Here is a 14,038-nt window from a genome sequence, read left to right on the forward strand (position 1 = left end):
ATGGACATGCTGGTCGCCTGGGGAAACACCTTACTGCCTTCCCACTCCTGTCGCAGAGGACAGTACGACTTTACCCCCAGACAACCTCGTACCACGATTACTCGTAGTGCGGGGTCTCGCTGCTCTTGGTCTGGCTGCTCTCCTTTGGCCTTCCTGGCATGGTTGCACCTTGTGAAACGAAGTTCCAGCCAGTGTAGCCCGCGGGATCGTTGCAGCACTCAAGCCCGACCACCACGTCAAGGTGGCAGCTGTAGGTCGGGTTTTTTTACTTACCCCATTGGGTTCATGTCCCTTCTCCATCTTTTTATCCTCCTCAGCCAACTTCCATCCTATCGCATTTTGAGGCCCCCCTTCATCAAATTATTCTATGCCAAAGAAGTTGGGAACCTGCCCTAAAGCTGTTGAAGCACGTGAACGTCGTGCCGCCAAAAAGAAGGAAGAACAGCTAAAAAAGGAACGCGAAGCGGAGGAAGCCTACTGGAAAGAGGATGACAAACACGCAATTAGGAAGATACAACGAAAGGTTTGCTAATGTCCGGTTTCGTAAACACTCGTGCTCTTACGTAGGATGAGAGGGATGACAAACGGCAAGAAGAACTAGACCGAAAAAAGGAACTAAAGCGGATATATGAAGAAGAGATGGCAAATGCAAAAAATATCAAGGGTGCCTCGGGTAAAGCAACGCAGTCGAACAAGTTGACTCAGGCTCAGATAGCAGCGGCTCGAGCTAATCTTGCTGCGCAGCTTGCGGCTTTGAATAAGAAGAATCAAGAACAGTCAGAACAAGAACTCGCGCCAAATCCGAATCGTGTTGAAGTAGACGGTGCGGAGGCCAGGACGGTCGAAGATGCCATAGCGATCCTTAAGTAAGCATACTTTTTGGTCCCGGCTAACTCAATGCAGCCATTCAGCAATCAGGGTGAATCGTCCCATCTGTTAAGGATGATGACTTAATTGAACTACTTTGGTTATCGTCCGTTCATTTAAGTACAACATAGGGAAACACATTCCGTGCAATATTCTCCACTTGCAAGGATCCTGCGGAAACCAACTCCAGAAGTATGCCATGGCTATTTTCTGGTCCCAAAGCCGTTGGACTTTTTAGAAGGAACACCGTAAGGGCAAAAACCTGGGCATTTTGCCTAAATTCACCAGTCGATTGTCACGCGAAAATGACACATTTCGCGACCGTTTCTAGCACACCGCCCCCGAACTTAACCAGGCCCATTTTGGCATTTGGCCTGGCGAGGGTTCACCATAGCGATGCCATCATGACAGGACACCATAAAGAATGTTTTTAGTGCTCTCTTGTGGAGCGGCGCGTTGTCCCGAGGGGGGGGGGTGTTCCATACTACATTGGTGATCCAGAGGAAGTCTCTCCCAAGAGGGATTACTCCACTAGGGACCATGCTAGCTTTCCCCGTCAGTCATGATTTAGCGTAAGCTTCCCGTCGAAGCCAGAAAACAGGATAAGACAACGGACGGTAATTTATCTGTGGAGTTCTAATCAGTTAATTGTTATAGTTTAGTGAAGCTTCTTAATGGATAACCCCCTCCCAAAGTGACACGGCATTACCAAGTGATGGCTTTTTCTACCCAATATTGTTTGTTGTTCATTTGTGGTAGACTGGATTCAGGTGGCTAACGCGCTGGTGCATTAGTGAATTTCGATAGGCAATTTTGAAGACACTTCACTGGGCTAACACCAAGCACGCCTCAAATCGACCTCAGACCAGCGCTGTACCTTATGAGAACAACTAGCTGTTATTCGGTGAGGCGGATTAAGTACCCACCTACTCTGCAAGTTAGTGAAACAAACGACTGAAATTCATGGAGCCGAGTCTCTCACCTGATAGTGAGTAACAATAAGACGGCCTATCTTCCCGTCAAAAGTAGGTCCAAAATGGGTTGAGGTGAGTTTGAAGTGTTTGGTCACTGTGGCTGTTCAAACATTTTCACCGTCAGTGGGCACATCTCACTGACTTGCTACTGAATCTGGGGCAGATAGGTTTTCGTCTATAGTGATGAATTACTCAAAAGCCTTTAGCAAGCAAAGGTCTCAGCTGGATTGCTTGGTAAGATTCAAAGAAATCAGTTTTTTCCAGCTTTGTACCAAGTTGGCGTTGAATTAATATGATTAGTATATGCCACATACCTAGAATAGGCCAGATACCTTTTATCCGTGATGGTCGCTCTTGGTTAAGATTATTCTAGTGTTTGTTTGGTCATGTCGGTCACCATTTGATATTGCTGCAAATATGAGATCTGGTTTCAGCGCGTTGCTTTTAAAACACAACTGAGGTAACGGATAACTGTTTCATCCGAGGCCAAACCATTAATTATTAGGCAGAATATTTTTTTCGGGTTGAGTGTCTCTCACTTGTTAGCTCGTTCACCTTCGCCTCATCTAATTTACACTGGTCTCCTGAAAGGTGTATCATTAGGTCTTAGGAGTTGCGTTGCCCACTTCTCTGTGAGCTATATTATCATGCCGTTGCGAGACACGACTTTCCAGGCGGGATATGTGATTGAAAGAAAAGAAAGAAAGCGTTCAGCTGTAGCACCCTTCCGGTGCCTGGCTGCCATGCCACCCGAAGGAAGCACGAGGGCTGGGATACTGCCAGGTTGCCCAAGCCTAGACAGGGGAAGTCGAGTGGCGGAGGTCGGATTCGAACCACGGACCTTCCGGTCAGTAAATTCGTGCTCTAACCTTTTGGGCTGTGTTGCCCAGTGGTCTGAAGGGAAACGAACTATCAAGCGTGCGCGCACCACGGCGTGATCGGAATCAAGTGGTGTGCCCCAGAAAGAACGGCAGTCTTAATTGTGGCTCTCCACCGGTGGCTGATGGCCACGTGGTCCAACTGGGTCCACGGATGGCGGTCGCCAGGTAACGCGGTGCGAACGTTTATGTTGAAAGTTCGTACTTGCCAGAAACAGTTCGTGATCAGCACACAGCTGAAGGAGTCGATCTCCGTTGTCTGTGATTGACCTTCAGGCCTTTACCGATATCTCGGAACGACCAGTGGTATAGGCTGCTGCCAAAGAATCGGCGGTGTGCCTATCAAATAGACTTTTGCGGTGCGACAAAAACTGTAGGATTTTGTACAGCACCACAAACTTAACCATATGCTACTCATCGTTCACTGAGAGGAATATTTTTCCAGGTCGAATTCAGAGTCCAGTAAAACGTGTCCAGCGACAGATGACTTGTCGGAAGGATATGTGGTAGGTACAGGAAGAACCTGTGCACTGTGATTCCCCTTCAAGGCCGGGGTTCAAATGAATATTCTATGTTTGTCTGGAGACGCTGCAGTGAACTTGAGCCATCGGCTTTCGTCTTGACGGTTTTCACCCGGACTCTCTGGCTGAGTTTTGGGGTTCGAGGCATCCCGAATGCTTGCAGTAGGCCACCACTTGCCTCTTTTCCTTCGCTATCTTACTCTTTACAAATGAAGTGGCACGATCGTACACCACCGAAACACTGGTGTTGCTATCACCCCATGCTGGTGATCCATCCGTTAGGTATATTGAGCATTGTTCACTGGTTGGCAATATCTGTGGGTGAGCCACGTCTTGAAAAACGTCTCAAGCACGGTCCGTTGCTCAATTGATCAATCTTAGGCTTCTGGTATTTTTGCTTTTGATAGCCAAATCCCTGCTTTGTTTGGTTAATCCGTCTGCAACCAACCTCTTTCGGCTCCGGCGCATCGTCTGACAGTTTCTTTCGCTTGGTTTTGCTCGTTTCACTGGTCGAATATAACCAGGATAAATTGCCAATCATTTCCGCACAAGAACAAACTAGAGACTTAAATGCGTTCCTGCAAAATGAATCAAGTGAAGTTCCGACACTGTTCACTTTAGAGGAGGTTCTATAGTTGAAGAAAGTGTGAAGCAATACGAGGTAGAGCTATTTTGACGTATCTTAAATCAGTGGTTTTCAAGTGACAAACAGCCTGACCGGATAATCTTTGGTAGTTTGTATGCTCTCTCTCAATGAATCCTTGCGTAATTTCTTATGACTCCAGGTATGTCTGGAAATGTCCATGAATCGCCTATGAGTCATGGGCTTGGTCAACTTTGAATGAGCTAAACAAAGAACGAACGACCCGGGTACAGTGGGTGCGTCGAAAAATCCTGTGGGTGCACCTGAATATGTGTACAAAAAAGTGATTTGAACTCGAAGTTATCTATCTAAGGATGACTGTGATCATTAAGGCAGGATGTTTTCGGTCCTAAAAATCTATCTTCAACACGTTTTTTTACCTGATCGGGCATATCAGGTGATCCGTCACGTGATATAATCGGTCGTAACACCAAGTAGCCGCTTCCTTGTTTTCTTGTCTCAGTCACTTCACCATATTCTCGAATAGACCTCACTAGTGTTTCTCATCAACTTTTAATACTCCACACGAAATCATTTTGGCTTTTATCGCCGTATGCGCAATGAGCGCGTGCGGTTGCGGTCAACAGTGGAGATTTATAACCACTATCACCTGACCGATCGTGTGAATCCTGGGAGTGGGTATCGGAGCGGAACGCGCACTGGATTGCGTTTTCAAAAACTCTTCACATCCTGGTCTGCGGCGGCCCCTTATTTCCAAGTTCAGTGTGACCCTCATGGACATTGCACAACTAACTCACTACACTACTCGCGATCAGTCGAGCTTGAGTTCAGCCGTGAACCTACTTCAGTAGTTCAATTCAGTCCAGCGTTTCTGGATGATACTGTCGCATGCATCGGTTGTCTTGGCAGTATAAGAAGGAGTTTGTGTGCTGAGAGTCATTGATTCTCAGTGAAAAGTACTGGCTGGGTCAAATCTAATTGTGCACGTTTTTGTTGTCTCCTATTCTGTTTGCTCGGATGTTGTAATTTTTGTCAGTAGAAGACAGGTAGGTTACAAAACAGATAGTATTTGGAGAAAGTAACTTGCACGGAGAAATGTAAAAACGTAGGTGTCACCTCATTTTTCGCCTTTTTCAGAGGTGTTTCAAAGCTTTTCCTCTCGAAGCCTTCATGCACCGCTTTGGCATATTTCGAAGCAATTTCCTTCGTTGTGTTAGACGAAGCCATAGCATCTTGTATGCCTCACGTTCAGGAGGTTCTCAACCGCAAGTTGATAACCCTAATACCGTGTAGCAAAAACAGTTTTTATTGAGTTTAAAACTTTGAGCCGCCTCGTTTTGCTGGAATATATCCTATCTACTTGTTGAAACTAGAGGCTACGAGTGTAAGCATCAGAGTCTTGGATATTGATCAGTATTGCCAGTGTACTCCTCCGCAGGACGAAAAGACATCCAAAACATTAAAAGCTGTCTATTATTGCTCCTTGGACTTGAGCAAGACCCTATAAATCAATTCTAGCTCATTGCTCATCCAGGGATAACGTGAACGTCGCCCTATACGTTAGTGGTTTATGGAATCACCCCCAGTGACTAGGCGGCCAGCTGTATGATTTTGGATAGATGGCCGGGAAACTCCTGTGAGTTTTCGTTGCTTTTGCTTGGTCTATCACCATGGCAGAGCTTCGGGAGAATTAACAAAGATTCAGTGTAAACTGTTGTTTTCTATTCTCGCGCACGGATAGACAACCGTAGTTCATCGCACACTCAATACGACCGAGAGAAAAAGGGCTTTTCTCTCGTATGACTCGCAATTACTTGGTGGTTGTTTTGTTAACTTTATGCGTTATAGTTGTATCACTCGACTACAAGAACACATTCATGTGTGGGCTTTAAGACTACCTTTGTATCGAGAGGATATCGGTGTGAGAAACAATCGATTACCTTGATGTTTAGACTTCATTTTTCTGGAAGGTACCATGAATTCTGAAGCAATGCTTGGCGTGACTGAGGATCCAGTACTAAACGTTTGTTTGACGAACACTTGCCTGATATCGAATACATCTATGGGCCTTGCAGGCGATAACTAACAGGAGGATAACCAGTGACTCACGATGACTTGACGCATGACTCGCTTGGATTATATTATACCCTTAGTGTGTTGCAGAAACTCAACGTTCGGTTGGCTCGCTTCGTCGGATAAAGATAATCGTTGCGTCTTACATACGAGGCTAACATGCTTCAAGGCGTCGTGTGATTACATTCCCTTCTTGTCTGCTATATTGTTTAGGTTACTGTTTAATCCTTAGCTTCTAGTTTCGTGCGTCTTAGCGGTCTTTTTATGTTTAGTTTTTCTCTGGTTCAGGTGAAGCCGAGTTTCAAAAGTTTACGATTTGTAACAGTGGAGTTCTCTCTTGATAATTACTCAGGTGACCAGTGGCATCATACTTGGATGATAGTGGATTGATAAATTCATATGGCCGCATGTGGCAGTCTGACACTGTTACTAAAGATGAACTTTTTTGGGAATGTCATCACTCAACTCAGTGCGAACGAAGTCGACTAGATTGTTTGTTTGTTTTGTTTGAAAAACCCTTGCTGGCCGAAGTTTCGGTAACTGTCGGTAACCTTGATTCCAACAACGGGATGATCAGAATGACCTCCCCCAACTGTTCCCAGTTGTTGTACTACTGTGAGAATACAAATGATTCCGTACAAGTTGAGTAGACTGGATCTGTGGACTAAGGAAGAGAATCAGGTTCGTCACGAACAGACAACATAAACAACCACAAACGGGACAAAATATGCTGCGTTTTGAGGGCTGGCTATATACCATCGTTATCCGTCAACCAAACGTGGATGGATAAGCTAGGTTTGCCGAATCTGCCTCAGCTTTCACAGGCTATCAGACAACTAAGCATAGATCGTGCTAGAATTGATTTCCTTCGATATTTGCCGGATGGATTGGAAAACGACAAAAACTCATCAACACACTTGACGTATCGATGTGCTGAGTCCGTTTTCGCACCAGAAGTAACTTTCGGTGATTCTCATCGTGTGGATCGAACCATTTTGCACCATGGTTAACTACAAAACACCCTGCGGGTGCATTCTGGATTCGTCTTATTAGTAATGCAGGCTCAAGTCAATTCGAAGCCGATCCAAATGAGTTCAACTTCTAGACGCCTCCATCTGTGTCTGCAAATCCCTGACTCAGTAACCTTAATACTCCGAGTGCAATAAGTGACTCGCTGAATGTCGTTGTGCAAACCAAGCTGAATAATGGCTAGCATTAGGCAGCCGTTTGTGTTTCTTGGTACGGGCTACCAGACCTTTTTTTTTAGCATACATTTTGGGTCCCGGCTGTTCGTTTGTTTGCACCTGGACTTTAGAACTGCCCCATGTTCATAATCCGACCTTGTTCTCTCGGGTTTACACCGTCTGATTGAATACAAATGCGGCTTAGCACAAACCACTCACGGGTCAGCAATTGAACATGGTGGCTTTAGAACTGCCCCATGTTCATCATCCGACCTTATTCTCTCGGGTTCACAGCGTTTCATTGAATACAAATGCGGCTTAGCACAAACCCCATGTACGCAGAATCTACAGACGTGGTCCAATGCGACAAGCATCTGGTGGCCAATTTCAGCCCAATGTATTTAGTCACTATAGGGTTTGACTGACATGCGGCAGGCTTTTGGAAGCAAATCACACGATTCACTTAGGTCAGTCACGCGCAAATCCATCATAATGGTGACACCAATGCCACAAATGCTGGAGATCACTAGACAGTCATGTAACCTGCCTACGACCCAACATGTGCCATCTGATGTTCCAGGATTAAGTCACATATTCACATGATCAAAGAGCAGTCATGACTTTGCGAGACAAGCGACGATCACGTTCCACTTCAGCTACCATTTAGTTTAAAGTACTCCCGGCTAGAGGTCATTCCCAGGAGAGAACTGAACGTCACTTTCCCCGTAGTGTATCTTTGGTAAGCATCAGCTCAAAACCTCAACAGATTTTTATCTACTTACTAGTAGTAGTTCCAACGAATAAAATTGTTGATGGTCCATTCAAGGCGCACGCATGGGCTTCGTCCGACGTGCTCAGCGTGGCAAGTCCCTTTCAAACATATCTACCGACAGCAATCGTTAGGCCGTGACCAGACGGGCGACAGTGAAATCCGTAGTTAGGAAACGCAGTATTATTGTCATCTCACCAGGAAGCTAATCTATGGCCCCTGTGTCGCTGCTGTTATCTTCACTTGTGACCGTAACACTCCCCTCCAAGAGCTTTCTCCTCACTTAGAGACTGACCTTCCGGGGCGCGGTCTCACAAAAAAACGTGGTTGAGAAGCTGCTGTTGAAGGGCCCGTTTTGGTGGGTGGGTATTTCATTTGAAATAGTTCATAGGTAGGTGCGCGTCTACGAGCCTTCTGTATACGGTAGTTTCAAATTCTATCTCTGGATTCAGGGTTATCACTCTTCACTTTGTGGTTAGATAATGGTGTATCAGATGAACCCACCGTATCTTGCTTGTCATTATTCACGCTAATCGTAGAAGTCATTCATTCGTGATCCCTCATCCTCCTGAATGTGGCATACACTGGGTTGGGTTGTCATCATTTTGTTCATATACATATTGTAACGGAGACGTCACACGATGGAGGCGGCAGCCTAAAATACTACACGTCCGTGGCTGATGTCAAATCGCATTCGAATGGAACGCGCAAGTTATTGTCAGGAGACACACGACCTGAGAAGGCAAATGGCCACAGTCATAGACAGAGTAGCGCGCGATCGGTTGTGCTTAATTGATCTGAGATTTACCTCTACGTACAGGAGAATTTCGGTGTTGATGTGTCCTACTCACCTTCCGGGTTGGTTGAGATTGTTGGATTCGCTGTACTGAAATACGCCGAATGGCTGTCATCGTTCCCCGTAGATTGGGCCTGATAGAGAACTGTCTTACCGGCCCTGTGCTGAGTGGAAACGACCAAAAAGGTGGACAAAGTGTCAACTCGGTCGGGTTGGCAACGGTGACCTTCAATACCGATGAGCCCGGAATAAGACATACGGGACGAGATGGCTCAGCGGTAAGAGCGAGAATTTACTGTCCGAAAGGTCTGTGGTTCGAACCCGACCTCTGCCTCTCGGTTTGGGCAACCTGGCAGCATCTCAACCCTCGTGCTTTCTTAGGGTGGCATCGCAGCTATGTACCAAAAGGGTGCTACAACTGGACGATTTTTTTTACTTAGACATACCAACATTAGTGCAACGACAGACGGGTCATCCAGTGACGACCCTGAATCAAGGCTATTGCCCTCAGGCAACCAGAACAATTCAATATCAATGGAGCGATTAGGTTACGGCCTCCAGTTCCTGGTAAGTCGAGTTAAAACTGCTAGCAACTGGAGCGCCGTGAAGTTTTCCTTGAACCCCATGTTCTGTTTGAACCCAAACTGCACAAAGTCCGACGAACACACCCATTTGGACATCAACTTGATTTTCACACGAGACTCACCTTCAATCCAGCTGAATCCCTCATTTGCGATTTCCAACTGAATTTGCCTTATCAGGCCAAATGTAGTCACGACAGATGTAATTTCTCTCATGAATGAGAGATCTAGCTGGGTTTCGGTTGGATCTCTCGTCAAAATCACATACTTTTTCCTCGTTGTTGGTTGTCCCGCTGTGACCCTGGCTGTCTCACCTGCATGTCTGTTTTTCATTCCTACCTCCAGTGTGGATGACGACTCCACGGCGGACCTGGACCGTCACCCTGAGCGCAGACTAAAAGCTGCCTACTCTGCTTACGAAGAGAAGATGTTGCCGATACTTCGTGAGGAGAATCCGGGTCTGAGAATTTCCCAGCTAAAGCAAATGATATTCAAGAAGTTTCAGACTGCCCCTGAGAATCCAAAGAATCAGATCCACAGCTCATACAACGCGGGTCGACAGCAGTGAGGATCAGTTTGAAGCAAAATCTCACTGGTATCGTCCGTGTACTGTCAGAACAACATTACTACGACTACTATTCCCTCTCATACCACGAGCCACAGCTTTTTTCTCCAGTTCTGTACAATCACGAATACATGTTTTTTTTGTGTCTAGGGTAGTGTGATCTCGTTGGTTCTCGTGTCGAAATTGTGTTGTTTTTTGCATCCGGGACCCTGGTGGTTGACCGAAACTTGCGGATAGTCTTTGATTTTTTGTCCAACCCACCCTGAGTGCTCTCTCCAAATGATTTCATCCACTAGTCAGTCACCTGACTATGATGAACACCGTACCCGAACACTGAGCTACAATAAAACGGAAACATTTAATGACTTGGTGGATTGGGCTACTGGTAACACTTGGGCTGCTCCTCTGACCATTTGTTTTTCAGTCCCTATAGGCGTGCATGTAAAAATTTCAGAGGGGTGCTACGCCTGGTCACCGGACAAAACATGCTAACAGCTCGGTGTCCTTTCGGGACCTCTGTCCAGTTGGTCATTGTCTGGTGATTCGGTGCTGCAAATGTCATGCCTAAATAACAAAGTATCCTTCATCCTATCCATAAGAACAACGAAACACTGCCGGGCAGTTTGAAGATTCGAGTCAGGTAGACACGATTGTAAACATGGCTGACGTGCCACGTAGGGCAATTTCATTTGGGAGCCCCCAGCAAGGGGGAGTTCTTTTTACTGGTTTTCAGGCTATACTTAGTGATCCCATCTCTTCTAATAATATCGAATATATGTCTTTTAGCCATGTTCTCTGCTGACCTTACTGGAGCTGGACATGAAGATCTGGCGCGTCTCGTTATCACAGTCTCGTATAGATGGGGTCTCCCCGGTGATTCCCGTTATCCTGCTTAAAGAGATTTGGAATTTGATGCAGATTGCACGCTGCTTTCCTCTAAGTTCTGGCCGATGGTTACACCTCTTAATTATGGATAAGAAGCAGCCATCCAACATTCCAGATTTAGATTCGAGTCGAAAATAACGGTGCTATAACATCCAGACTAAAGCCTGGCAGTCGGTGTGTTAAACGAAGTCTGTAATATACTGTCGATGCAGGAGGACGTCACAAAGCTACCCTTTTAGTTTCTGTCTCACCAATGAAGTCAAGAGGGAGGGTTTTGAGTCAGATTACATTCGTTCGTTCCTCTTTTCTCTTTATTACAAAGCAGTCTGATGTTGCTTCAAACACGTGGCTGTCGTGGATGAGTTCCAGATTGGGCCGAAAGTTCCAGTGGACGATTTTCGTTGTCAACCATATTGTAAGGCAGCTCGAAAGCCATCTCCAAGAGAGATAGCTGTGGCGTTTCACATCAGGCGCAACTTAGTGTGAAATTCCGGCTTCTCAAATTAGAGGTCTAAGATCCTATCTCTCATCCGCTCTTGAATGTAACCGCTACTCAACCGATGGTCTCTTCATTTACGGTTTAGTCCGTGGCCAAAACTGTGCGCACCTCAGCATATGACCCAAGCGCTACGTGTGATCTTGATATGCTCAAAAGCGGGTGGTTAGGTGGGGGAACCTTAATTTCTCAATTTGAGATCAGGCCAATGGATTAAAGATACACGCCCTTTCCTCATTAGTACAAACGCATATGAACGAAATGCAGAGGTTAAGGCGGGTTATATTGCATTAAGGCGTAAAGATGACCGTAGTTTGAGCCCAACCCCGACTGTTTTCCAGGCTTAGGCAATCTCTCTATATCTTATCATTTCTGCTTCCATCGTTGTTGTTCGTACCCCAAAAGGCTGTCACAGCTGAACCTTTTCGCAGTTTATGCTGCTCAGCTTATAAGGGAATTCCGAATATTGATCTGAGATCGGTGGAAAGCTACGCACGAAATGCAATCGACCGTGCAATAATCGTCATCCGCTGTTAGTATGGAGTCGCTACCGCAGTGCAAAGCTTGGATATGAAATTATCCATTGGACAATGCTCGCTGTCCAACTTGGCTGGTACAATGTACACGAGGAAAATCTCGTGTCAGTTACAGATGAGGTGTTGTGATTCGACTGGCTCTGCAACAGATCCAAAGACCAGTTGTGCGCACTTTAGCTGAACCATCTCATGTTTCACTTGCGACGGATTTTTATCCTAAACTTGGTACGACAGTTCGCGTATAGGAAATTTTAGCAGCTCGTAAACCGCTGAGCTATGCTGCAGGGTCTTCCCTAACGGGTTGGTCAATGGGCAGAGATCCGAGAAACACACTTTTCTGGCCTTCCAGGCTAAAAGCTGGAAGAGTGGCCATTTGCCCCTTAAAATGTGGGGCAACGCGAGCGGTCTTAACGTCCGTCTTGTGGTCAGACTTTCGAGCGAAGGCTGTGGTTGAGGACAACAATTGTCCTCCTATCTAGGCTTGGGCGACCGTGCAACCACTGGCGACCTGTCAATCAATCAATTTATCAGCTATAAGCCGTGTACCATAGGCGTAATGGTTCCAGCTGCTAGAGTTTCCATCACCAGAAAGTGGAAGTGTGGCACATACAGCCAGGCCTTGGAGGCGACGTCCAGCTAGTTCGGGGATCGAGTAGTTACTCATTGAAAATGATAGCTTTGATGCATGAGTGCCACGGGCGGCGCGATTGAGCCATTTCTGTCAGTGACATTAACCATGGATGGATCGAGTCCCCATCTAGGGAGATGCCAGTTGTCGACTCGACTCAATCTACTGGTATGTTAGCATACTTCGTGGTCCACCTCTTGGTCGTTTCCGCTCAGCACAGGGCTGGGCGAAAAGGGCCATGCGAGACAGTCCGGCTTCTGACATGCGAAGTACACATCCTAAGCAGCGTAACCTATGGAGCGTGAGTAACTCATCTATCGCGGGATATTTCCTTCTTCATGAGACCATCTGGTGTAGTTCGACATTACTAATCCGATGTTCCCACCAGACTCGACTAATGCTTGCGAGACACCGATGATCAAACACTGACCTCTGCACGTAGAGGTCACGTCTCTGATCCATAAAACAGTATAGATCGCGCTGCCGCAGTGCAAACTATGTCGTTGACAGACAAACTGACGTCACGTCTGCGTCATAGGTGTCTGAGGATGGTAAGAGTTGTCCTGGCTTTCCTGATTCGAGAAGTGATCTTATCTGCAGCCGGTTCACCGGAACCTATATAACTGCTCAGACAAACAAAGTTACCTACCACGTCGATCGGCTCGTCTGCAAGTATGAAGCTTGGGTTTGCTACAACCCAGTCTTGTAACACCACTTTACACTTTGCAGGTATGAAGTGCATGCCAAACCCTGCGTCAGATTTATTTAAAATGGTTTGTATTCTTGAAGGATCTGAACCAAGGAGAGCAATATTGTCTGCATACCCAAATTCTGCGGGCGGATGTCCCGGGACGACACCCGAGGTTTCGGAGGCAGGCAGACAAATTTCAAGCAGCACATCAATAACAAAGTTGAGGAAAAGTGAGAGAGGGCACCATTGTCTTACACCATTGGACATCGCGAAAGCTTGCCATGCACTCGGACACGCCCACAGGAGTTCGCATACACTGCACTCATAAGGGATATAAATTTGGAAGGAATTCCTTTGGTCGTCATCACCTCCAAAGTTTCTGACAATCAGCATTGTCAAAAGCAGCCTTTAGATAGAAAAAACGACCAATGTGGGACGTCTAAATGAGTGGCGCTGCTCAGAAATTTGTCTCAAGGTGAAGATATGATCGATGCATCATCGACCAGGCTGTGAGGTACTCGACATATCAGTGGATGAATCAACTTCCTTTGAGTAGTTAGCATGCTACATTGCGACAGATCTGATCGATATGAATCGCCGGATCAGATGGGCTTGTTGAGTCCGTTCGAGATAATGAGAGAATGTGCGTGTGTGTAATGCTACTCGCCCATCACTGCCCATTGTGATTACTACTCTTAAACAACTTTGTAAGATGCATCTCTCTGTGTAAGCTGGTTCAAATTGAAGAAAAAAACACGAAGATCTTAGTTCTGAATCCAAACGGCTACGGGTTAGACGAACTAAACTCGCAAAACCTAGTTTGAAGATTCCCGTCCAACGTCCATAGATTCCGCGTCTTCTGACGATTGGACAGATGTTGAAATTAAGACTACATTTGATAAGCCACGTTGCCAAACCGAGAGGACGGCTCCGAGTCTAGCCAAACGAGGACCACCCAACCCGCGGTTCGAGCTGAAGATACACCCACGT

The 14,038-nt window shown here is 46.3% G+C and overlaps 1 protein-coding gene across 1 annotated transcript; it reads left to right on the forward strand.

Moving 5' to 3' along the window:
• Positions 1-10,167, forward strand: T265_00523 (hypothetical protein; the record flags this gene model as incomplete). Its single annotated transcript, XM_009164327.1, has 4 exons — positions 1-250; positions 399-523; positions 568-866; positions 9,593-10,167. 4 exons carry the CDS (start codon positions 1-3, stop codon positions 9,813-9,815), a joined length of 897 nt encoding a protein of 298 aa, XP_009162591.1.
• Positions 10,168-14,038: the final 3,871 nt, after the last annotated feature.

This window comes from Opisthorchis viverrini (genome assembly GCF_000715545.1).
Source record: "Opisthorchis viverrini unplaced genomic scaffold opera_v5_5, whole genome shotgun sequence".
NCBI lineage: Eukaryota > Metazoa > Platyhelminthes > Trematoda > Opisthorchiida > Opisthorchiidae > Opisthorchis > Opisthorchis viverrini.